This window comes from Marmota monax, unplaced genomic scaffold (genome assembly GCF_021218885.2).
Source record: "Marmota monax isolate L192 unplaced genomic scaffold, Marmota_monax_Labrador192_F-V1.1 WCK01_AAM20220418_F8-fsc00034, whole genome shotgun sequence".
Classification (NCBI taxonomy): domain Eukaryota; kingdom Metazoa; phylum Chordata; class Mammalia; order Rodentia; family Sciuridae; genus Marmota; species Marmota monax.
Genome location: NW_026693934.1, coordinates 2,690,912 through 2,718,098, shown reverse-complemented (window position 1 = coordinate 2,718,098; position 27,187 = coordinate 2,690,912). Strand labels below are relative to the sequence as shown.

General features: G+C 31.4%; 1 protein-coding gene across 1 annotated transcript in view; it reads right to left on the bottom strand.

The window, feature by feature from the left end:
- The window catches only part of Lrp1b (LDL receptor related protein 1B), a 1,856,415-nt gene that overhangs the window by 783,629 nt on the left and 1,045,599 nt on the right, over positions 1-27,187 (bottom strand). Inside the window, exons 12-14 of the mRNA XM_058585368.1 lie at positions 14,563-14,743; positions 9,602-9,821; positions 7,562-7,751 (exon numbers count right to left, since the gene is read on the bottom strand). Coding sequence (XP_058441351.1) covers positions 7,562-7,751; positions 9,602-9,821; positions 14,563-14,743 — 591 coding nt within the window. The remainder of the gene's footprint in view (positions 1-7,561; positions 7,752-9,601; positions 9,822-14,562; positions 14,744-27,187) is intronic.

Genomic DNA, 27,187 nt, shown 5'->3' with positions numbered 1-27,187 from the left:
TCTCTCTCTCTCTCTCTCTCTCTCTCTCTCTCTCTTTAAAAAAAAAAGAACAAAAGAGCTTTTAATTTCACAAGATTATACAATAAATAATAAAATAACTAAGATAAAATTGAAAGTTAAAGTGTAAATGACAAAAATATGACTAAAATGACTGACAGATTTATACTGAGGGCTTCAGGGGTTGGATTGCTATTCAAAGAATAGTAAGCAAGGAAAAAAATACTCTCTAAAATGGTGCTGTATGCACCATTATTAATTAATTAATTAATTCTCATACATTATTATTTTGTGCCAACAGATCTGAATAAATGACTTAAAGCATATTATTGCTTCTTTTAATTATTCTGAGAATTTAATATATTTATAAAAAATTAAAAAAATAAACTTTGAAACAGAAGAAAGCTAATAATTTGAGAATTAGCTTCAGTTTTTAAACTTAGTAATTAAGCTTAGTTCAGTTTTTTTTTTTTTTTTTTTTTCAATATGGAATGCAGAAATGAATGTCTTAAGTAGTCACCAGATAAGGTCATGTTTATCACATGACCATGGGATAAAACTGTAGTACTCCACAGGTCATTCAGATGTACTGTCTTTGTTGTGCATATTCTATACATAATTAAATTCAGTATTCAATAGTTTAGTAACACCTGGATTTTGGAAAATTACTATTAATTCAAAATATGTTACAAAATATATGAATAACAAAGGCACTAAAAATAAAAAAATAATGACAATGACTATATTATTTAAATCAATTGTGTGATTCATACTTACATTCTAATTAATGTGAGATTTAAACATTTGAAAATAAATTATCATTTATTCAAACTTTGAAATATATTCCCATCCTGTGACTGCTGCATATTAAATTACTGGCATTGGTATTTATGCTCTCATGATAGAAAACTAAAATCTAAATAAATTATAATAATTCCATATTTCTCATAAGAATGACTTAGATCCTTTTTACTTTACAGTGTTCCTCTACATTTTTAATTTATTATATGAACTTTTTTTGACAGAGCTCATGTGATACACTTTTTTGAAGTTTTAGCAGCTTGCAAAATATTTCACATAAAAATATCTCTAAAACATGATTCAGTGACTGTTTTTCAAATGTAGTGCAAATGATTGTACATAGATATCAATGGAAAGAGATATTAATATATTGATAGTTACATTAATGAAAGTCCATAATGTATCAATCCCAGAGAAAGTTGTCTCACACATATATTTAATTCACTTCATTTTTTATAATCAAATGTTAAGGTAGGCTTTATCTTATTTGTAAGTAATGAGAATATAAGGGTTGAATTGAATTTTCTAATGTCTAAAAATTAATAATACTTCTTATTAAAATTATTTTTTTATGTCTAGATAATAACTATTATTACTATTCTTATTTCTAACTTATTAGTAAAAGGATTTTTACTCTAAAATTCACCTTCTTTAACTTATAAATAAACCAAGCTCAAAAGAATAGAGAAAAAATAATATGCTAAAACAACAAAATGGAATTCTAGATAATTTACTTTGGAAACATATATTTAATTAAAAAATCAAATATGCAGGGAAAGCAAATAAAGACTACTTTCAAATTCTAGTTCAAGATAATGATCTTTCTGAGTCTTTTTTCCCAATCTTTTACCTTACAGAAGAAGAATTATTCTGTTTCACAAATAGTGCCTGACACAAAAGGTGCATTTAATATACATTAGTTGAGTAAGTAAATGAATAAATAACACTTTCAGTTGCTAAAACTTCAAAAAGGTCTCTCACATGAGCTCTATCTTGAAAAAGTTTATATAATAAATTCAAAAATGTAGAGAATACTGTAAAATAAAAAAATCTAAGTCAGCCTTATGAGAAATATGAAATTATTATAATTTATTATAATAATAAAATAAAATTTTTCAGTTGAATGACAGAAACAATTACTTGCAGTGTGTTTACAAGGTACAAATGTGTGAACAGATATTAGTTTTAATAGGATGAAGGAACTTCTCTCATTTTTACTTAAGTCTAGATATATACTGTTTGTATGGACTTTGCTTTTCAGGAAAGAGTATATTTTATAGTGTATTATAACTTCAATAGAAGAGTAATAAAGACACAAATGATATCCCAAAACATCACAAGCTTGGATTAACATCTCAATGTTTCTAGACCAAAGTAATTTAACTTCTGTTAATAAATTTCTTCTTTCTAGCAAGTGGTAGACTGTGTAAACCAGCACAAAGCAATCCCACCGCCTGTTTTCCCTTCATACCGATTTTCTTCAGAATAATGGAAAGAAGAAACCCTGTTTTCTGTATGCTTCCTGGACTCATTGATTTCTAAGGGTTTTATCATGAGTGAAATTAGAAATCTCTATACCTAACACATAACACGAAAAACCAGGAGAAGTTTCCACTTAATAGTGTGATGTTCAAGTTTGCAGTTTAGAAAAGAAATTAGACACCATATTTACTCCAAGAATAAAAGACCAGCAAAGTGAAATCCTTAGGTCAGGTGAATCCTGTATTTATTCTAGGATAATTCAGAATTGACTTTAAATGATATTAATCTCAGGAAAGAATAAAAGGGTTTTTTTTTTATCTTTCCTTCTGTTCAGAATTACATGCCATTGATATGTTTATTTTTGATTTGCTGTGTGTGTGTGTGTGTGTAATATTTTGCATTTTTAAAAAATATGGTGTTAAAAGACAAATTTTGTGATGATGGTCTTATCACAAAACCTAAATCTCATTTGACCTAAAAAAAAACCCTGTAACACATTAAATAAAAATTGCTAAGTCTGTAAACTAGAAAGTGGCTGAATCCTGAATTCTACACAGGTAGCCAAGGGCACTTTAAAATTTTAAAAATGTGAATACAAAACTTATCAATAATGTAACTACAATGACCAAGGAAAACACATGCTCTTTTCTTTCCATTTAGAAGTAGAATAGAGGGAAAATTTAAATGAGTAAAATTAGCCACACAAATAACTCACTGAAAAATATGCTATGCTCTGGACAGACAGATCTCAACTTTAATTGTAGTTTCATCCTGTTTTACTATTTCCTCAGGACAAATGGCTATATCTGTCTGATCTCTGGGTTTCTCATATGTGTAACAGAAATTATTAGTACCTTTCTTCAGTATCTGTTGTGAGATTTAGATATTAATGACTATCCCACGTACTGGTAAATATGATGATTACAATTAATTAGTGGTTAACAAATGTCATCTGTCATGAAATAACCTATTATTATTATTATATATATAATATTATTCTTCAGGTTTTGTAATTACTTTGTTGTTTGGGGAATTGTTTATTTTCTTTTGTTTTTGAAAAAGGCTGTTACTGTGCTGCTGAGACTGGACTTGAACCCATAACCCTAGTGCCTTGGCCTATTGAGAAGCTGGTATTAGAAGCACCCATTACTACATGCAGTCATCAACCTTTCTTCAAATTTTACTTAATTTGGATTATTTCATTCTCTAAAGCACAGGAAAAATCAAGATGTGTTTTTTAATTTAGAGAATAAAAGATAAACAATGTTATTTTATAATGTTGCTACTTTTATATGCGGAATTTTAGAAGAGTGTTACAAAATATTAGTTTTGATATAAAATGTCAATAAAATTGTTATAGATTTGAATTTAATGGAAATGAAATGAGAATTAAATTTTATCAGAAGAAATGACAGTGCCGTATGAGAAAAATATCTTGACATTAAATCCCTAACTAGTGTTTTGAGAAACATTCTTAGAATTAGCTTTTTGTTTTGTGTGGTTATATATATATATATATATATATATATATATATATATCTGCCTTCCTAAAATAATTTGGTATATTGGAAAGTGATTGACAAGTATGTTTCCTGATATGAGGGGAGGGGTCTGATTAGCGGACTTAATCTGTTTATATGCCCAATTTTTAAGCATCTCTGAATATTTTCTTGGTGTTCCAGTCAGTTGATATGTAGATTTATATTCACATAAGTATGTAAAAATACTGCTTATAAATATATTCTGTATACACTATAGGTTTTATATGAAGTTATAGAACCTATATTCTCCAGGAGAGAAAGTTGTAAAAACAATAAAATAGATTTTATAGTTTGAATAAGCAATACTTCCCCAAAATTCCTGTGTTAATACAGGAAGTGAAATGATCAGATCATGAGAGTTTTAATCTAATCAGTCCATCCTAATTTGAATGGACTAAATCTGTGGTATCTATAGACAGGTGGGGGGCTGAGAAAGTAGGTCACTAGAGGCATCCTTTGGGGTTTTCATTATGTGGCTGGTGCCAACCTCTAGCCTCCCCCACTCTGTCTCCCACACTCATGTGTGATTCCACCATGTTGTTCTGCCTTACCTCCAGCCCTCATCAGTGGAGCTGGTTGACCCTGAATTAAGCCTATGAAGTCAAAATAAATGTTTGTTTTTCTAAGTTATTTTTATCAGGTGTTATGGTTATAGATACCAAACATAGACTAACACATAGTTTAAAGAGAAAGTATGTGAATAAAATAGTGTATTTCCAAATGTTTATTAATATCTTTGTTAATTATTATGTTGAAAAATGAAACACAGAAAGAAAATTATATCAAGGTAAGATAACATACCTACATTTAAATATCTGTGTACATTTTATCACATAATTATATCACACTGATCATGTAGCAAAACACACAAAAAAATTGGATCTTGAATAGATTTTCCAATTTCAATCTCTATTGAAAAAAATTGTTAATCAGGCATCCTTTTCATATTGTATTATCTGTTCAAAGGTCATTATTAAAGGATCTTGAGCTATATCAATAAGACTGGGTAAAAAAAACTGGGTAAAAAACAAACTAAGTGATAAGTTCACTTAATGAGAAATAATCAGCTTGACTGAACACATATTCTCAATAAAACAGAATATAACGGTTTCTTAAATAAGCTGATAGTTTAGTAATGAGGGCTAAGTTTTCTTATACATTTATTTATTTAGAAGTAGTATGGATTGAACCTTGGGGAACTACCACTGAGCTACAACCTCAGCTTTACTTTCTCAAAATTTTCTTATTTTGATACGGGATCTAACTAATTCTCTAAGGCTGGCCTTGAACTTCTCATCTTCCTGCCTCAGCTTCAGGAGTTACTGGGATTTTGGGTGTAAGCCACCTTGGCAGGCTGCTAAGTCTCTATTTTGATTTATTAATTAAAAGGCAGGAAAAAGCACTTTTAAAGACCACTGTCTATCCAAAGGATAGCACTGCACATATATATATTATAGCACCTTCCTAAATACCAGAACCATTCCTCTGTCATGTACTTTGTTGTATAATTCTGATATATTACTCATTGAATATTTAAAGTGCTTATTACATATAACTTTAGAAATAACAAGTTTTCATTAAATATAACAAATAATTTTTAATTTTCACAGAAATTTTATGAATAAAGTTCTTATTTTCATTGAATCTTCCCTGATGGAGCCCAAGTTTTCAGAAAAAAAAAAAAAAGCGCTAAGATCCAGATGTGAGACAAAGTTCATTTTGTAGTACAGTACATCAGGATGTTTTTCACTAGGTTGCAATTAACTGATGAACTCACTAAAGCAACTAGACATTTAAAGCATACGTAGATTTTAAAAATGTTATGGAGGCCAAGCATGGTGGCGCACTCCTACAATCCCAGCAGCTCAGGAGACTAAGGCAGGAGGATTCCAAGTTCAATGCCAGACTCAGCAATGGCGAGAATCCAAGCAATTCAGTGAGTCCCTGTCTCTAAATAAAATACAAAAAAAATAGGGCTATGAATGTGGCCCAGTGGTTGAGTTTCCCTGAGTTCAATCCCCAGTATTTCCCCCACCTCCCGAAAAAAAAAAAAAAAGAGTTATGGGGTTTGGCTAGAAGAATTCAGCAAAAACTTTCAAGAGGAACAATGTCTACCCAGGCATGGTAGTACATGCCTCTAATCTCTGCTAGTTGGGAGGTAAAGGCAGGAGGATAGCAAGTTCAAGACCAACTGGAACAACATAGTGCGATCACATAACCAAAAGAAAAGGAACAATTTCTGAAGAGAAGGAAAATAGGAAAAAAAAATATATATGTCTATTTAGCCAGGTGCGGTAATGATCCCAGTGGTTCAGGAGGCTGATGCGGGATGATTGCAAGTTCAAACCCAGCCTCAGCAACTTAGTGAGACCCTGTCTCTAATTAAGGTATAAGAAAGGGCTAGGGATGATTAAGGACTCCTAGGTTCATTCCCATATAAATATATATACATATGTATATAAATTATGGAATCAATGGTTGTAAAGGCAGAAAAAAATAATAATCCTTAAAACAAGATCCTGCAGAAAATAAGAAGAGTTTTTCCTCTTCATTTTTGCCTCTAGTTTAGTATAGACAAAATATAATGGTGATGTGGGCAAAGACAGGGTAATTAGAATGTAACAGAAAATATTTCCCTTTGAGGTGCTAGCAATTGTCTCTATTTTTAGCTCTTGTCCAGAGCAATAACCTATACTATCCCAAATAATTCCATTTTTATTCCTTTTAAAGATAAATTTATCCTGTTTTAACTACTGATATGTATCATGTTATTCACTGCTATTATTTTAAAACACTGTGCTTGTGTCTCAATAAAGCAATTTTAGTACACTAAGAGAAAAGCCCTGGAATGAGAGAGTTGACTTCAAGATAGCTACTTTAGCTAAAATATCTTCAAAAACTTGTTGGTAGATAACTTCCTATTGACAACATATGCACCAGAGAATTGAGGATATAATTCATTCATTCTAAATTTATTGAAATGTATCCTCATTAAATTTTTACAAGGATATCGCCATAAAAAGGAAAAGTGACTATTTAGAATTATAAAAAACTGCCACATAGTTTACTAAGCTGTTTTCTTTGTTTAATATCTAAGCTATGAATCATGCTATTTGTGCTGGCATAACAAACATTAACAAGTCATGCAGATAAAACATTTAAAATTATCTGATTTTAATAAGAAATGAATATTGTCATAGTTATACAATCAAATCATCTAAAATAATGACATGTTCTTTAAATATACATAGAAACTAATCAGAAAAATATATTAAGCTAGTTACTTTTTTTAAATAACACTTATACATTGCAATTTATTTGTTTTTTCAATTTTTCAATTTTTCTCAAAGTGTGGAAGTTTTTCCTCAGTGCTCACAGTAATTACTCTTTAAAAACATGTTTTCTTTTCTTTCCTTTTATATGTATACTTTATTTAACAAAGAATATTCTTTAGGGAAATGACATGAAAAAGGAAATATTTAAGAAAACCTTGCTCTTCGCTCAGGATCCCCAAATTTACTAAGCCAGGCTATAAATAGAACAATAAGAAATATATTTTATACATTAACAAAAGTGAAGATGTGATTGGCTTAGGAGTAACACCTGGGTGGACACCTTTTATCATAAAACATTGGCAACACTTTCAAATAAAAGCTTTTTGCAATATTGTGAAGCATTATTATATATGAAACACAGAGAAGGTTTTTTTGTTGTTGTTTTTTAATCTGTTTTTTCAGTACCTTGTTGCTTTCGTGGATCATAAATCTGAAGCCCAAACAAAGGTGGTCTTTCATGCCTCAGTAATGTCACCTCACTTGTTATCAAATCTAGTTGAAAAATGGAACCATTCATATAATCAGTCCAGAACACGTAATTCCCATGATGTGACAATCCAAAGGGATGATTCAATTCTTTTCCACTGTATACAATCTGGAAAATGTAAACACATTGTGAAAAATTAGAAATGACCATTAGAAACATAACTTAATATTTAGAGAAAATGATGTTTAAGTAAGCATAACAGACAATGATCTAACTAATGTCTTAATTCCTGTTTTCTTTCAGTACATTGGAATAATGAATTTCATAACATGAGCATATTTTTCTTTTTTACATCATGCAATATGAAAGATACCATCTATATTATATCCATTTCAATTCTCTCATAAATGGTACTTCAACAGTAAAGAATGCAACCAATGTGATTCTGAAGCCTGTATACTTGGAAAAATGAAAAATTATTCCCCATTTGATTCAAATGTATGATATGTCAAGATCATTGTATTGTCATGAGCAATTAATAAAAAAAGAATGCAAACATGAAAATGATTTTTCCTAATATTCATTCCAATCTTTTTTCCTTATTATATTATAGTATCATATTCTTGGCTAGACATAGAACTAAATAATTAGTGTCATATATATTGCAATATTGCCCATCCAATGTAAAGGCAGTAGGAATGAAAGGGATCCTTCTGAATTAATTGGTCCCAGGAAAATTGAACTATTCTAGGGGATAAAAGGAAAGAAGATTAAGACTTTAATTTTAAAGATAGAAAAGTTTATTGTTAGTACATGGATAAGGCTTACTGGCATAATTTCAATTCTGATTATATTAATAAATTAATTTACATTCCAATTATGTTTTGTTGATGTTTAAATAGAGAAACCATGTGATATATATTTAAGTCCATTTACACATGTAGAATTCTAGAAGACAAATAATACCTCCAACAGTAATACTTTTACACCTTTTGTCATTTAAAAATAATATTGTTACAATATGAGAAAACATTTCTATTAACTTAATTTGGTAGAGAATTAGGGAAGTTACCTACCTTATTTATGATTAAAAAATCTAATTTTTCCTCTTTTTAACTGAATTCTTCATGTCAAATTAACATACATTGCATAACTAAGATAGTTTCTTGATTTTTTTCTCACCTTAATGTATGCTAAAATATGCTTACCATAAAAGTGATCTGTATGTTGTATACATATTATCAAATTCAAAGAAATTGTAAATACTTAGTTAGCACCTGTTAAATACATTGCATTTGGTTAAATGCCAACCAGTTTTACCTAACTTGGGGAAAATATTTGGAACTCTGAGAGTAAACCAATGACTGAAATAAGCTTAACCAATGAGTATTATTTATTTCTCAAACAAAATCTACAATCAGTAGAATTACCTAATTGTGCAGTTTTCTTCCCAAAAAGGAAAGAATGTAATGTCAAAAGAAGCATTTTGGTGATTTCTAACATGTGATCCTTCCATTATTTAAGTAGCAGTTGAAGTTAGATCATGCTGTTGTATATGGTTAAGTAATTATAAGATGAAATATAAAGGTGATGTCTGGTCTCCCTAACAATCAACTGCATCGTCCTCAATTTTGCCCAAGAACATCAAAATCATCTTTGCATACATTAAATTCCAGCTGCAAATATTGAACATATTTGTATAGAGTTGAGTTCCTTGGTCATATAAAATTCATCAATAATGTAGGAAAACTGCATTTTAAAACAGTTCTGATATCCTGAGAGCTTCTTTTAAAAATCCCACAAATCCTGGCATACCACAGTGAGCTGGGTCTGGTCTCCTGGAGGCAAGTGCCAGCTGCAATGCTTAATGCTCAGCCTCCATTAGCCACCCCACAGAGACTATTGGCAGCTACCTCAGAGGGGTAAAAATAAACTTGAAAGTATTTTTAACACAACACAACAAGGCTCTGTGAAAGAAAAAAGCCTGTGGGTTAAAAACAGCAGCAGTTGTCTTTTACCTTCCTGTGAGTTCCATTCAAAAACACTTTTTCAATATGATCATAATAGGCATCACACCAGTATAATGTGTTAGTGTGAAAGTCCAGAGTTAAACCATTTGGCCACAGCATCTTTGAAGTCACAAAAATCTGCCGATTGAAGCCATCCATCCAAGCCTTTTCGATCCTTCCCACGCTGTCATCTATTTCATCTTCCTCCCAGTCTGTCCAATACATCCAACTAAGACATTAAAACAAGAGTGTGTACATGTTATTTCAACCAGCCGCCATATAGAGAGACACTTCCTAGGATTTGGCAGTTCCAGAAAATCTTTTACAGTCTGATATGTTCTATCTAAAATGCTTATCCTTCAAAGGGAGGGTGCAACTGTGAAGTTCTAAGGGAAGTAAAGATTTGTCTGATTGAACCAATCTATTCAGAATCATATGGAAAACCTACTTCCACCACTACTATGCTTATTGGCCTTGTGTCTTAATTAACTTGACAGTAAGCGTCAAATATCTGTTTTCTTTGATGTTGAGATCCAAGTCAGGGAAATAATTTTTTGAAGCATTACTATTTTAAAATATTGTCTGCTTCACAAAAGATATAATCAATTATGTGATTAAAAACCAGATAGACTGACATGAGAACCCATGGCACTCAGTTAATGATCTACTCCAGACTTTATTTAATCTCAGGTGAATTATTATTTTTAAGACAGGCAGTTGGATTGCCTTTGTTCTAAAGGACACAGTCACACTGTGTTTGTTTGGTCAGGTCCAATTTGTCATCCTGATGCAAATTATCTACGCTTTATTGCTGCTTATTATTACCCCCAAATCCACAAAAGATGATTTAGATGCACATAAGTTTAATAACAGCAGGTTGACTGACCTTGAGATTTTGAGCTTTTAATTCTACCTCAAACAAAAGCACCTGCCTTTAAAAACAAATCTTTTGTGTAAGATGTAACAGTAGGAGAGTGGACCTTGAGCTAATGTTCCAATTCCCTCATGAATAAGGTTAAAACCTGCCACATGTGTTGTTTTGGGGTCATGTGAAAGTCCCTGCATAATTAATTAAAACGTAGGTTTTGATTCACTCACCTCATACATAACTTTATAAAGCTCCAAAGCTTTTCTAAGCTACTGACCCTAGAAATAACCTTATTAGATCTCCTGCTTCCCACATTTTGTGGTCCCTAAAGAATTTCTGAGGTAATTTGGGTAAAATCTCTAACCATGAATAAGAATCCTACTGTGCTCTAAATTGGCAGATTTGGGAAAACTGGGGTTGTAACAGACCATCCATTTAAGCTCTATTTAAATTCCTTTAACAGTTTACAATAATGATGATATGTCTTTTCAAACCAGAAAAATTATATTGAGACTATTGAATTTTACTGATCATATAAATAAATAGCAAATTTCTATCTTCTGTCCTGAATTTCCTTAATATGGTTTTACTATTGGAATGGCCTAGGAACAAAGAAGAGAGACATCTATTTACACTAATTCTACCTTAGGTAAAACTACTTGATTTCAATTATATAAATCAACTATATAAAATGATAGATACTATTTTTCATCTCTATTCATATATAACTGAAATTATCTTATATACTGTTAATAGATGCAGTTTTATCTTTATCCCTTATTTATAACTTGTTAAAATTGCAATAATCTTTCTCTTTAGCTCTTCCTCTTGATCATGGCAAAACTCATAACTCATTCCCATCTCCTCACCTGGCTTTCTAACTCGATCCACGCATAAATGTGTGCACATGTACATATACATGTGAAGGGTAAGTCTGAGTACTTTAAAAATATTAGATATTGTTTTGCTGTTTGAAAAAAGAAAGTATTATATTTGAACTTATTGATTTCCTAAGATTGTTTTTATTCAAACAAAATGTAAAAAGAATAATTTTCTAAGTAAGCAATGCCCATCTGATAAAGGTTAATTATAAGTAGGTGATCATCTACTCATTTAATTATCTGCTTAAAAGTTATATTAGGAAAGCTGTATAATCAATATCAAATGATGATAATTCCTAAACACAAAATATGAATATAATCTATAACATAAGCAGGAACTGACACTTTTGCACGTAGAACTCTGAGTATTCACCAAATAAAATTTAGGTGAATTTGACCTTCTGCTTATATAGCAAGAAAGATCATACCACTATTTCCAAGGCCTATTCAAATACAATTTTTATGAAGTTTATTTTCATCCTTTATCATCGTAAGAATCAAAGCTCCTTCCTCTGTTTCTTAGTGATGCTTTTTAGTTTGTTATAGTATTTCTTGAATTGTACCTATATAATATTGAATAATATTGCATGTCTGATGATTCCAATTAAAATTAAAACAAGAGAAGGGGTTATTCTTTATTCAAAAGTGTAACCTGGAATGCCAAGCTTGGCTTTGCTAAGATTAATCATGTTCCAAATCTAATTGAATTATTGAATGATCAATGCTAGAAAATGTTTAAATCCTTAAAAGCTTCACTACCATGGAAGTAAAATAAATGTTTCCCACTGAAAATTTTGATTTGGTTTCTGATATACTATATAGCTGCTAGCTAAAGAGGTATGATATTATTCATTGAGATAAGGATATAAAAGAATACTTTTGGAAAGAAAATATGCACTTTGCTTTGGACATATTTCATTATAGAGGCTATTTTGAGAAGTCAGACTGAGATGTTGGGACTCTGTTATTGATATAAATTATGAAATTATAATAAACAAATGATATCATTTGTAGTTATCAGCTTAAGGAACAATTATATCATCATCTATTCTTCCTGAAGTTGTTAAGACCTGCCAGTTCTATTTTTTCAGTGTCTCCTATTTCAGTGTCCACTATTCTGTTCTTATTACAAATGCTATGGTTAAAAATGAACTCCTAATGGACATCCTTCTTCAAATCTATTGTGTTTCGTCTAATTGCAAAAATAAATTTTTCTTGAATCATGATTTTAAAATGTGGCTTTAATTTTTAAAATCTTCCAATATCACTTAAATAAAATCAAACTTCTTATCAAAACGTTGAAAAATTCTGCATATTTATAGTTTCATCTTGTGATGCTTCTTCATATGCTCTCTGTTCTTTACTTATTTATTGTTACACCTTCTACTCTCCACTTTCCAGAAGATACCAGGTGATTCCTGAGTGTTAATAAGTCTGATTGTTTTGTAAACCATGGTATACTTAGCATAGAGCTATGAACCCTGCATATTGTTAGGGAAGAATGTTGTGTGTGTGTGTGTATGGTATGTGTGTTTAAATAAGCAAATATGTGCACATGCATCCTTTCACTTATGTGATTTTTGTTTGTGATATATGTGATTTTTGTTTCTGATGTTAGTGCAGCTGGAAAAAAAATGTGTTTGATGAAAGAGGTATAAAAGTAATTTTTTGTAACACAGACAAATGTAGAGTTCATTGGTAAGCAGACTGACAGGGATGCAGATGTTGTCTTTATGTAAAAAATAAATTCATATCTATCAAGATAATCAAGATTGCCCCCCAAAAGAATGAGCTATTTGGATGAGGTAGGTTTCAAACACAAGTTGGATTTCTGCCTACTAGAGAGGTATTTGAACATGGTTTCTGAATCGATAAGAAAGATGGAGCTAGTGGCTTGATTTTATAGCCTCAATATTTATGTCATCTCTTTGAGAACAATAAAGAATGTTTAACTCTATCAGAACAGTTTTCTCTAACACAATACTAAGAAGAAAGAGGTCATTTTAACACATTTTTGAAATTTCTTGTTTCAAGTAGCTTTAAACAATTTGGAATACACACTTTTTCATGAAACTAAGGTTGCCTTGGTATAAGGTCAGACAAATGCTTTGTTTTAACAGTCCCAGAAGAGAAAAAATAATTATGGAGTTGACACATAAAATCAATGAAATTGGTTTATTTTAATTATGCCTTTATGAAAACATACAATGAGTTCATCCACAGCCTAGAAGAAGCATCTTTATTATGTTTGAACATATTCTCAACCCAAACAATGCTAGGAATTGCACTTCAATTAACTCTGTTTATGAGGGATTTCTATTTAATTAAATAAATATTTTCTGTATGTGTGCAATATGGTATAAAGAATATTCATTGTGTGGTGCTATTTTGAAAAACATAATGTATATAGGTCATGGAAATAAAAACACACAAACTGTACATAAAATATGCAATACATTCATTTGATTCTGAATTTCTGCTAGGAATTTCCACATTTTTTTGATATTTCTATGAGTGTAGGTTTGCACCAGGTAATAGCTCTGACTAAAAAAAAAAGTGTGTGGGGAGATATATTACCAAGAATTGCACAAAATATTTTGTCCTAAACAAGTACCATGTACTATAAAGTGATGTCTCTATATGGAAACTATGGTTGTATCCAAAATTATGTGATCATTAACCTATACTCTCAAAAGCAATGGAGTACAGTGGTTAAGCATAAAGTCTTGAGACAGGATGCCATTCACAGATCAGTTAGCAGTTTCTCCTTCATGAAATGGGAGGGTAGTATGATAATAGCAACCAATTCATATGATTATTGTGAAGAATACAGCTAGGAGCACAAAATGTCTGACCCATAATAAATGTACAGAAACATTTGCTATTTCTTTTTAATACAGTAAATTTCAATATCATTTTTAAAATTAAGATTGATACTCTGATTAAATAGATTAATTATCTCGGTGTCAGACTGCCTAAAATAGCTCATCTGAGTAAATGAAGTAATATAGACTTTATACAAATAATTTATTTCAGTTCGATGTATTTTGATATTTTTATTTAGTATATTTTCTAGAAGAAATCATTAATATGAGTAACTTTTCCTAATCAGACTATCCATGTGTGAATTCATTTATACATATGAAATTTAAATAAAATGAAAAACAAATTTCTTTAGTATAATTTTTCTGATATAAAGCTGATTTTTTAAAATTGCGTACCCATTAACTGGATCCACCACAATTCCTCTGGGATGGGACATTTCTCCTTCTAAAAGAGTCTTCCGACTCTGAGAAGCCTTTTCCAGTCTGGCCACATTAATTGTTTTTCTATGGCCATCATTTGTCCAGTAAAGGTTATTTCCAATCCAGTCCACAGCAATGCCCTCTACATTATCCAGATCTGTTAAAAAAAAAAAAAGAAAAGAAAAGAAACTAATTTTTAAATAGCAGTAAAATTAATGTCTACTACTTGTTTATTTAAACTTGCTTAAGGTGTTTATTTAATTCAAACAGGAATGAGTTGTTTATGGATTTGATTTGTGAAAATATCAATATTCCAGAAATATTTTTCAATTTTATCTTTATGACCTTCAATGTGAATGATGGGTCCTTTCTCTTCAAATAGATTTCTCCATTTGTAACAAGTGTTGACAAATTGATCTTAATGGTGTTATAACCAAACTTCAATATATTGTTATTGAGAGTGATTTGCATTAAAACAGGAAAAAATATCATGTGAGCAAAAAGGCATAAATACAATATAGACTGTTGAAAAAAATCTAGTACTATGATATCATGTCCAAATTTATAATGTATAATCTGAGTGGCCAAAATAATCATAATGCCCTCTTGTCAAAAGACAGGTCCATCCAGAGCACTTATTTCAAAGCCTAAAAGAGGCTTTTATCACAGAGGAACATGAACAGTGAATCTTAAAGACACACTGAAACACTTCTGTATATTTTAGGCTTATTTTAAAAGAACTCTATTACAAGCTTCTATAAAATACAGACAGTGATAAATCAAAGGGTATAAACATAGAATATTAGGATTTCATCTGATTCAAACCTTTTATTTTACAAAATGGGAAAACCCAACACTTCAATGTGAAGGCATTTTCTTATGGTCTATTATTCAAGAGACAGTGGAGTTGGGATAAAAATCTCAATTTTATGATCCATGTATAGAGACCTCCAAAACTGTTCTTCTCCTGTGGTGAGCTTCTGCAGTATCCACCCATCCTTACTTCATACTACTTTGTCAATCACACCTAAACTTCTCACAACTCCACTAAGATAGTTCTACTCTCATATTACAAGGAAAAATACTGTGAATTTTTTTTCTTTTTTTCCTTTTTTGGTACTGCTAGATATTGATTCTAGGGCCTTATACGTGCCAGGCAGGCACTCCACCACTGAGCCACATCCCCAGTGCCAAATTTGTCTTCATTCAAAACCAAGAAGACATAGAAATGTAACTTCCTGGACAAAGCAATAGTTAGTATTATATTAGAGACAGAGTTATGTATTCACACATACTGAGAAATCCACTTTGCATTTCCTCATAAGCAGATGTAATAAATATTTACTATTATCATATTTACTAGTAATGGCTCCTCTGGATCTAAAAAAAAAAGATTTTTTTTTTCTTTTGCAACTCTTTCTACTAATCAACATATTCCCTGACTCAGGATGACTAATACAAAGTGAGATTTGATCTAACTGAAAATCCCATTATAGTGAATCAGATAAGTTCTCAATTTCACTAAGCTATCTGCTTCATTACCATCCAATATGAGGAATTTTCACAGGTTAATTGTGCCTATGCTTAGAAGAAAGTTTAATTTTATCTTTACTTTATTGACATTTAATTTTACTGAGCACTTTCCTGTTCTGGCACAATGGAAAGAGAGCTGCTATTTACTTTCTTTTCTATGTGTTATAGACTGTAGCTGATTTTTATTTTGCTAGTTGGTTTTCAAAACTTATATTACGTTTGAAATCTACTAGAGCATAGACAATCTTCAAGTTGAATAACCCTCTTAATTTCAAAGCTTTCCTTTTGATTTCTGACTTGAGAATTTTTTTATTTTTCCATTTGAAGCAAGTTACAATATGTAATCCAAGTTACAAGGGCTGGATGTAAAATTCATGTTTAGCACTTAGACAAATATCTGACTCACTCTCATTCTTAATTTCTCCATGTGTAAGTTGAAGATAATAACAGAATCTACCCCTAGGATGATGGCAAGGGGTAAATTAGCTGCTGCATATAAAACATTTTAGCATACCACCTGGAGTATAGTAATCTCCTAATATATGTTAGCTTTTCATCAATGTCCAGGGTTTTTAAAAAATTATGTATGTTCTGGATTTTTTTCTTTATAGATGTTACTAGATAGAAATACACCTTTACAATGCTTGCTCAATAATATTTCTTTGAATTTTTACCAGCTGCAGACTTCAACTAGAAATATTATATAGAGAGTCACTCATAAATAAATAGTGAAAATGAAACAGAATGCTAAGAAACAGAATTTGGAAAGAAATTCTTCCTAATTGGTGTATTTTATTTTTGAAAGTTGGAATGCTTAAACAGTGCAATTAGGTAGTGATTAGGATCACAGTTTGGGATCACTACTTCTCATGACTAACTTACTAGCTGAGAAACTCATTCACTTTCCTGTCTTCAATTTCCTTATGTTTAAAATGAATGCAATGACAATGTTTAATCCACAGGATTTTTGAGGATTCAACAGATAAAGATAGGTGAAATTCTTAAAATAATGGTTGGCATATAGTTAATGTTATATAAATGTTGCCATTATTATTATTAATAGTATCATAATTATTATAGTCTTCCATTTAGCTAGCTATCTAGTCCATTAAGATAGTAATGAAACAATTAGCCTAGAGTATTTTTGTAATGTACTTTATGTTTTTTTTTTTCTGTTATAGGGCAAATGAGGCTGAATTTAATTTTAAAATTAGGAAACTCATAAAATAATCTATATGCAAATTTGAAATCTTTTTAGCTATCTTTACTGGAGCAGGGAAGAAGTTTCTCTCTTATTGAAAAAAGTCTGAAATCAATTAATCCCTATCTCCACAAATATACATTGATAAGTGATTCATTCTATATTCATATTATTTGGTCTCTGCTTTCAACTAATTTATGACTTAGAAAGAACACTAAAAAAAAAATATATATATATATATATATATATATATATATATATATATATTACATTTACTTTTTTTAAAAGAGAGAGAGAAGAGAGAGAGAGATTTTTTAATATTTATTTTTCAGTTTTCAGTGGACACAACATCTTTATTTTATGTGGTGCTAAGGATCTAACCCAGCGCCCCGCGCATGTCAGGCAAGCACATTACCGCTTGAGCCACATCCCCAGCCCTAACATTTACTTTTATTCAAAGTCTAGTTGGCGCTTGTCTGAGATTGACTAATAAGAACTCTGTGAACAAATTTCTTGGTCAGGAACATATGTAGATTTATGGCATTTAAATGTCAAACAAACATAATACAGAAATTCTATTTATTATATCAAGGAAAGATGACTATTCAATGCAAGGAACATGTTGGATAAAGAAAATATTAGAGTGGATTGCTTTGCATAAATTTGGGTAAAGTTTAGTAGTCTAGATCCTGAAATCCACACTCACTACAATTATTACTATTATTATTTCATAAACAAAGAGCATGATTACTTTTAAATATTTGGTCCAAATCTCCCTTAGCTTTCATAAAGTCCCATTCTCATATCAATAGTCAAGGGCTCTCAACATGTTTGTACATCTTCAAAATAATTCCAGTAAATAATATTTTGGGGGTTTTGTTGTTGTTGTTGTTATTTGTATGTGTGTATGTGTGTGTGTGTGTGTGTGAGAGAGAGAGAAAACAGAATTTAGATTATGTTTTGGAGCTGGGGGTATAGCTCAGTGGTAGAGTTCTTGCCCAGCATATTCAAAGTCCTAGATCAGATCACTATTTTCCATGATAAGTGAGGAAATTAGACATGTATCTATCCCTATACTTCAGAGAAAAAGCAGATTTTTTCACAAACTACATGAATACTTAAGCTTAACCCCTAATGTTACATCTGGAGGTGGTTAAGTGATATACTGGCATGCATCATATCCTAGATTTGATCTCAAGCATTGAGGGTAAAAATAAACCCATTAAGTTTCATGTTTTCAATTCTATGACAATTTCAATGAAAAAATACAGGTGTATTACAATAGGTTAGAAATTTTAATCTGGAGTTCATATATCCTTTCTGTATATATTTTCAAATGCTCTAATCATTCACCTATTTCTCAAAAAAGATTTCTAAAAATATAATAATCATAAGTGGTATATTTGTTGCATAATTTAAGTTTTTATAGGTTACACATTTGGGACAACGGGGAAAATGTATTAATGCATTATTTTTCCTCAAATTGTTAGAATTTCTATAACATTTTCCTCTGTGAAACACTGTTATAGTAATTTCAGAATAACTTAAGTAAATGCCATTAGGGAAGCACAGTGCCTATTTTCCACTTTATCCAAGTTTATCTATTCTTAGCATGCACTTTTTTTTCTGAGAACAAAAGTGTGTGTATGAGTGAAGAGTATGGTAACTTACCTTAAATAGCTAGATTTATGGCCCTCATGTATCATGGCTACAAGTTCACAAGTGCCAGTGAACCTAGCCTTCAGTCAGCACTTGGACAACTCTCCTGCCTCTGAGTCTTGTAGTTCAATTAATGCAAATTCTCTTTGTGAATTTTAGTATAGCCTGAGGCATCACAGCTCCTTTGTTTCTGACATGAGTGAATGATGTTGATTTAATTAACACTGTGGCTGGTAAAGTTTGCCTACAGAACTTGCTATCTCTTGGGGTTTCGGGAATTTTTGGCCAGAGACTGAAGTGTTCTTATGATCTTTCTCCTAATAGTCATTTGAAGCTCATGCTTTCCTCATTCCTATCCCAGGTCTCTTTTATGCCCTTAGGTCAGGAAGTGTGAATACACAAGTTACTCTCAATCAGAACAAAAATACCTTGCTATTGGATTTAAGGAGAAACAAAGAGTGCACAGAAGGTCTTATTTTCTAGATAGAACATATTAAAACAGCGATTTACTTTATTATTAGCTACATTTGTCAGTTTTGATGAGTGTGGCATAGAGTTATCTCATCTTTTATATGATCAGAATAAAAGTAGTGCCACTGTATGCATTATAGTTACCAGTAAATGAATCAAGAATAATAAGGAAAATGAGAAGTGTCAAGAATTGTAAAGAACTGAGATTTTACCATACTTTCAAGCTTATACATTTGGCTATTTTTGTTTCATAGATACTGCTAGAAGACATGAAATTTTCAGGTCAGATATAAAGAACTTTATTACTCATGTCTCAGCAAGCAGCAGGATCTTAAGCAGATTGACGTCAGTGCTCTTTAATTCAAAGTCTCCTGGGGGCAACTGGGAAAGGACCATATGGATATGTTCACACACAGTGCGTAGGGAACCCCTGAATTGAGGAAACCCAGATCTACCACAGTAGTTCATAAGCAGGTTTGCTATTAGCATGGGAGGGAGACTCTATCATCCAAGCCTTATTTTCTATGCAAGCATTCTTAAAAGGACACTTCTGAATAAAAGGGAATAAGTATCTTCTGTGGTTTGGATGCAGTTTCATTGTGTCCCTAGGCTTCATATATTGAAATTTATTCCCATTGCCTGGCATGAAGAAAGTTAAAACTATGGTATTTAGAGGTTTTGTGGTGAGCCCTTTGGGAGATTATTAAGATTACATAATGTCATTAGGGTTGTGCCCCATGTTGAATACTGGTGGTTTTCTAAGAAGGAGAGACCAGAAAAGCCAAACATATACATACAGGTTCCCTGTCTCTGGCCATGTGGTTTCATGTTCCTGCTTTGGATGTGTCATGGCAGAAAAAAAGGATTCCTAGATTTGGGACCTCATATTTGGACTTCCAGAACTCTGAGTCAAGTAAAGTCTTCTCATTGAAACCTATCCAGTATGTCATTATCAAGAGAAAAAAGACTAATATGGTACTTTACTTTAAGATATGAATGTTAGGGAGCCATGTAAAACTGTGTGGAAGGAAAAGATTCTGGAAACACATAATTTGGGATTAATAATAAATGAAGTTAGAACAAACAAGTTGATCTGAAAACATAAACAAAAATAGTAATTACCAGAGCCCATGTTATTTATCTGATGCAAATTGTCTATTGATTTGTACTACTACCCTGCCTTGAAGCATATTGCTTATATAGTTATGTATGATGACTGATTTCGTGTGTTGATTTGGCTAAGTCACAGTATGCAAATATTTGGTCAAATGTCAATCTCAATGTTGCCTTGAAGGGAGCTTTTAGATGACAATAACATTTAAATCAGCAGGATTTGAGTAAAGCAGGTTGACCCTCATTATGGGAATTGGTCTCATCTAATAAGTTCAAAGTTTTAAGAAAAAATAAACTGAGATCCCCAGAAAAAGAGGAAATTCCTCTCCAGACTGTCTTTGAGCTTGAGCTGCCATATCAGCTCTTCCCTGGGTTTCTAGTCTGTTGGCCTTCCCTGTACATTTTGGACATGCCAGCCTCTGCCATATATATAATATATTATTATATATATTATACTATGTAATTATTAAATATATAGTATATTATTAATATATGCTATATATTAATAATATATAGTTTATATATTATTATATTTAATAATTACATAATATAATATATAATAATAGTATGTAATATAATAATGTATAATTATACTTTAATATATATAATGTATAATTATACATTATTATATTACATATTATTATATATATTAATTACACTAGAGAACCCTGCCTAATACACCATTACTATGCTTATAACCTGGAAATCATCCTTTTGAATTACCTAGAATGATGAATAAATAACATTTTTCACACTCATTCTCTTCAAGTGAAATACTTATTATGAAGTGCACAGTAGCCTCTAATTTAAGAAATCACCAAGAGATATGCAATGGGTATATCATTTTATATTATTCCACTAAAAACTTTTGTATAACATCAAAGACCTCACTGTGAACTGGGAGAAAGCCATTTTCATGAACAGCCTTTTATTACCCAATTCTGCCTACTTACCAAGAGAGAAAAGCGATAAAATTGCTTTATCTTCATGAACACAAAATATCACAGCTATTTTTGAATATTCCTTTTATTCCTGTGAAATATGTTATAATTTATATTTTAAAAGACACTCTGGAACCTATCACATCAATAGTAAATTATTTGATCTCTTTTATATTAGATGAAAAAGCAACTCTATTAGTAGCCACTTCACTATAGTTTCTTAGAGAGTTACATTTTATTAGTTATATTTTCTGATACGTTTCATGATTTTTCACTAGGTCATGGAAAGCCTTCAAATAGTTGCATCACTTCAACTGATAATTTTCACTGAACATTTTTTGTGCTACTGGAGGTTTGAGCTCCACCCTTGCCCTTTTTTAAATTTTATTTTGAGATATGGTCTTGCTAAGTTGTATAAGCTGGCCTTGAATTTGTGATCTTCCTCACTCTGCCTCCTGAGTAGCTGGGATTACAGGCGTGTACCACTGCATCCGGCTTCACTGAACTTTTAAAAAACATGTGTGGGAGCATACACAATAGAGGAGGCTGTGGTATCCTGTGTAGTAGTGACACTGACCATTAATTTCAGTTAAGTTTATTTTTAATTTTTATTTTATTTTTAGGTGGTTCTAGATATTGAAACCAGAGCATTGTGCATGCTACCCAAATGCTCCAATACAGAGCCAAATCCCCAGCCTTCAGTTGAGCTTAAAAGCCAGAGGCTGTAAATCTTCATTGTATTTATAATCACCATGGCAAAGAACAGGATGTTATCATTTCTTATGATCTTACTCCTGGTACTTATCTACCAACTTAAACAAAAAGACACTAGTTTTAAAATCACATAAATATTCAGAGAGAAAAGAATAGATTAAAAATGCATGTGTGAGTTATAGCAAATGTGGTCAAGAAGGTCAAGATCTTATTAGTAATTCATCTCACAAAACCCTTCCATAAATATCTAAGAAAATACACATCATCAAAGTCCTTTTTGGTCCACAGGTAGCCTTACAAAACAGAAGAAAGGAGTCCAGGCAAATGCAGTAATAATGCAGAATGAACCTTGTTATAAATTAAATGTTTTAGGGATAAAGGAAGTTAAAGAACCACACAGTTCAATTTCTGCATTCAATAAATAAAGGCCCAGAAAAGTAGTATGACTCATAGAATCCAGATTTAGTTAGAAGCAATAATAATAAATATGGAAATTTGAGAAATGTTCCAGTGTGCCTACCCTATTTTATACTCAAGGATGATCTTGAGAATTGTAGAGGAAAAATGATAAAGAACAAAAAACAAAGAAAGCTAATATAAGCAATGTTTTACTGGAAGAAGGAAATAGTGGGGCATAGTAGAATGGAAGGGACTAAAGATGGAGCAAGATTATTGCAGTGAAGGATTCATTTCCAAATTTTTAATGAAAATCAGAAATTTTCAAAAGTTTGCATATTTTCCATATTCCCCCACATTAATAAGTTGTGGTAAATTGCTTATTAAATTCTTATGAATCACTTAAACTTGAGCCTTGATTTCTTCAAATAAAAATATAGATCATAATCGGTTTTACTCTCATGTTGAAAGACAGAATAATAAAATGAACAACACATGGCACATTATCAAATTCACAATAAATTTGATAAAAATTATTAAAAATAAATTTCACAATTATTTTCTAGCCAAAATGTATTTGATTAGTAACATGCAGATACTCAACAAGTATGTTATGTTTGAAGAGAAGTGAAACACTAGAATGCAACACAAGGAAAAAATGAGGCACTATTTTAGGCTACATGAGACAGAGAACATAGGACACCTAAATTCATGTGGAAAGACTTGTGAATTTAGAATTTATTATTATGCTTTTGATAAATGTATTACCATTATATAAGATGTTAATGAAAACTTTTAGGGGGCAATGGAGTAAATGTTGGTTTCCATTATGGTGTGTTGGTTGGCTTCCATTTAGATATGAAGTGTCCCCCTAAAGCTCATGTGAGATAATGCAAGCAGTTTCTGAGATGAGATGATCAGATTATGAAAAAATCCTAACTTGACCAGTGGGTTGATTCATTAACATGGATTAACACAGTGGTAACTATAGGCAGGTAGGGTGTGGTGGGAGGACTTTAATCAGTGGGAGTATGCCTTTGGGGTTTATATTTTGTCCCTGATGAGCAGAGTTCTCTCTCTGCTTCCTGTTGCCATGTTCTGAGATGCTTTCCTCCACATAATGTTGTGCCTCACCTTGAGCCCAGAGCAATGGAGTGGGCTGTCTATGAACCAAGACTTCTGGAACCATGATCCCCAATTAAACTTTTCCTCCTCTAATTTTTCCTGTGTGGTCTTTTGATGACAGCAATAAAAAGAAAATTAAAACAATGTCTGTTCAAAATGTATATTTTAACCACTGGTTCCACTGTCACGGTGTTAGGATATGGACTCTTTCAAAGATTTAAGTTTTGATAGTGAAACCTACACTACTGGTTTTAGCACCTTTATGAGTAGTCAGCTCTCTAAGTCTCTTTCCTTAAAATGAGTTCTTATAATCTACAGTAAAACCATAAAGTAAAATATTGAGGAATATTTTATCTAAATAAGAATATAGCTACTTATTTAAGTACTTATTTAAGGTACTTCTGCAGCTCCGAAAGAAAAAGTATAATTTGAAGCTATGCCAAATCAAATATAAATAAATAAATAAATAAATATATATATATATATATATATATATATATATATATACCAAATCAAATATATATATATAGTTTCAGGTACTGAAAAAGCATGTTAAAGAGTTGACTTGTTTGTATTAACTAAAATCATCATGCATTTTTTATAAAAATGTTATAGAATTTCAAATACATTATCATAAATATGTGAAATTTTAAGAGATGTCTCAAATGTCAACAGGGAAGATTATTATAAGAACAATTTCAGTGAACATTCAAATAAATTTTCAAGTCAAAAAAATCAATTTATTGTTCCTTATTTTAGAATGAAAAGGAATCATTCTCCAATCTTAGTTCCCTTTCATCAGTTTAATTACTATTTTAAAGTAATGACAACCAAATTAAGTGCCTGTTCATCCATTTAATGAATTTTTATTGTATAGCTAATATATGCCAGGTACTGTTTTAGGACAAGGACTTATTATTGAACAAAACAAAACAGAAATATCTGGCCTCTGGAAACTCTCATTCTTGTTGCAAGACAATACATAAATACAGAATATTGAGGATCAGCACTAAAAAGAAAAAGTAATCAGGGAAAGGGTATAATGATTTAAGCTGGGTACGTGTGTGGGTGTGCAATTTTGTGTGACTGGCCAGAAAAAGCTGAGTGGTTTGTAAGCAAAGCTCTCTAGGAGACAAAGAGTGGTATAAGAATATCTAGTCATAAAATATTCCAGATATAATAAACAAAGTGTAAAGGCCCTGAGCTGACCATGCCCAGGGCATTCAGGGGAAGAGAAAAAAGAATATATTTCAATAGGGCAGGTTTTAAAAGTTACATGCAGAAAGACAACATTCCCCTATGAATTTAAAAAAGTCATTGTGTGGGACACTTGAGAGGTGATCATATGTGAAATTTTCATGAACAATAGAAATAAGTGAACCATTTTTTTTTCCTGACTTGAGCTTATTTCCAGGGACTTATGGATCTTGGGAGAGGCAGTATGCACTGCACCTTGAGTGCCCCTGTACATTCTAGCTGAGATTGCCAAATTGCAAGGCTTATCTGTCTACGGATACTAAAGGATTTGTACCTATTAGTCACAGAGGCAACCAAGTCAGTCAAAGGGGCTATGGGATGATTGCTGAGTAACTGCTTGCTCCAAAGAAGAAGGGACAAGAAAGCGTGCTGCTTGCTACAAAGCTGGCTGCTAGCTCAGAAAATGCTTTCCCCAGGCCCTGGAGGAACTCAGCTGTGACATAACCTACTGTTTATCATCCATCCAAATACATCATGTCACTCCATGAGACTTTGAGACAGAATTTTGTGTGACTATGCTGATATGCTGTTTGCTCTGCTTTGAATAATGAACAGCCCTGTCTCATCTTGTTTTCTACTTTTGGCACCTATGCAGTGGTGGCAGGTTGACTCCCTGAAATACTGTGTGTCAAGGTTTCTCAACTTTGGCACCATTGATATTTTATATCAGAAAATTCTTCCTTGCAGAGGGCTTTCTTATTGCACAATGTATAGCAATATTATTGTACAATGTATAGCAACATCAGTCTCCATCTACTAGATGCCAGTGGTACTTCCCTCTCTAGTTGTAGGTCATTCCGTATAATGGGCTTAATGCCCTTATAAGAAATGGCCAGATAGCAATATAACTTTCTTTACTTAAAATAACTCCTTTCCATAGAGGCTTTTTTTGTTTGTTTATTTGCTTGTAATGATGATACTGGGATTGAACCTAGGGACTTGAACATGCAAGGCAAACTCTGTACCACTGAGCCATATCCCCAGTGACCACAAAGAAAATTAATGCATAATGATTCCAGATATTATCAAATGTCCTATGACAGACAAAATCACTCTGCTTAATGAGGTTAGATTTTTCCTCTAAAGTGAGTGATATTTCTCATATAGTTTTAGTTCAATTTGATTTTTCAAGATATGAATTTTGTTGCCTTCAAATGATGTCTCTTACCCTTAGTGTGTGTTTGTGGAGGAGTGCTGGGAATTGACTGAAGGTCTTTACACAGACTAGCAAAGAGCACTACCACTGAGATACATCCACAGCCTACACTACATTTTGACAAGTTACATAAGATTATTAAATTAAATTTTTTGTACCTAATAGAGTAGAAATACAATTTTTTTTAAAAAAAAGAATACAGAAGCAGAGTGTGTCAAATTTTATTGAAATTCTCACAATGATATAATTTTGTGTATAAACCTATATTTCTTTTCCTTCAAATTTGAAAAAGAATTATTTTACCTGAAATAATACCAAGTTATCTTAAAACTGAAATTCTTTAAGATATATTAAAAATCCCCGACTAGCTAAAATGTTAATGCAAATTTTGAGGAAAAGCATGCATATTATTTTGTGGTTTAAAATGAAGATTTGTGAAAACTCATTTTAATAACAGAAATTAAATTGCCAATTCTGTAGACAGAAATACACTGGTATCTTGTGAATAAAAATTTACACTAATTAAAGAAGGGAACAGATGTGTACTAAAATATTTCATATGGTTATCAGACCACTGTCACACATTAAATATGCTAATATAGTTGCAATATATTCCTTTGAGTTATCTAAATATGGCATGCTATACTACATTAGATGACATCTATGTCATTGCTTTATATCTGTAAATTACAGAGCCAAAACGTGTATTTTGATAAGAACTTTCTTTCCAACTACATAAGAATAGCGAAGCAAAAATAAAAGATACTGGATAAAGTGCTTTGATAAGATTTCAACTTAAGGAACATCTGAGATATTTGTCATTTATTTGATTTTGTTGTTGTTGTTTTAGGAAGGCAAAAATACAATAGAGTTTCCTAGTCTCTCTCAGTCTAGAATAGACCTGGTCAGGGATAAAGAGGTATCATGTGCTAGTTAGGTATCATAAATCTGGGAAATAAATATAACTGTGGTTAAATACCAAACCATATTTAATACTGTAGGATCATTTCTCACACACACCACTTTTTTTTTAGT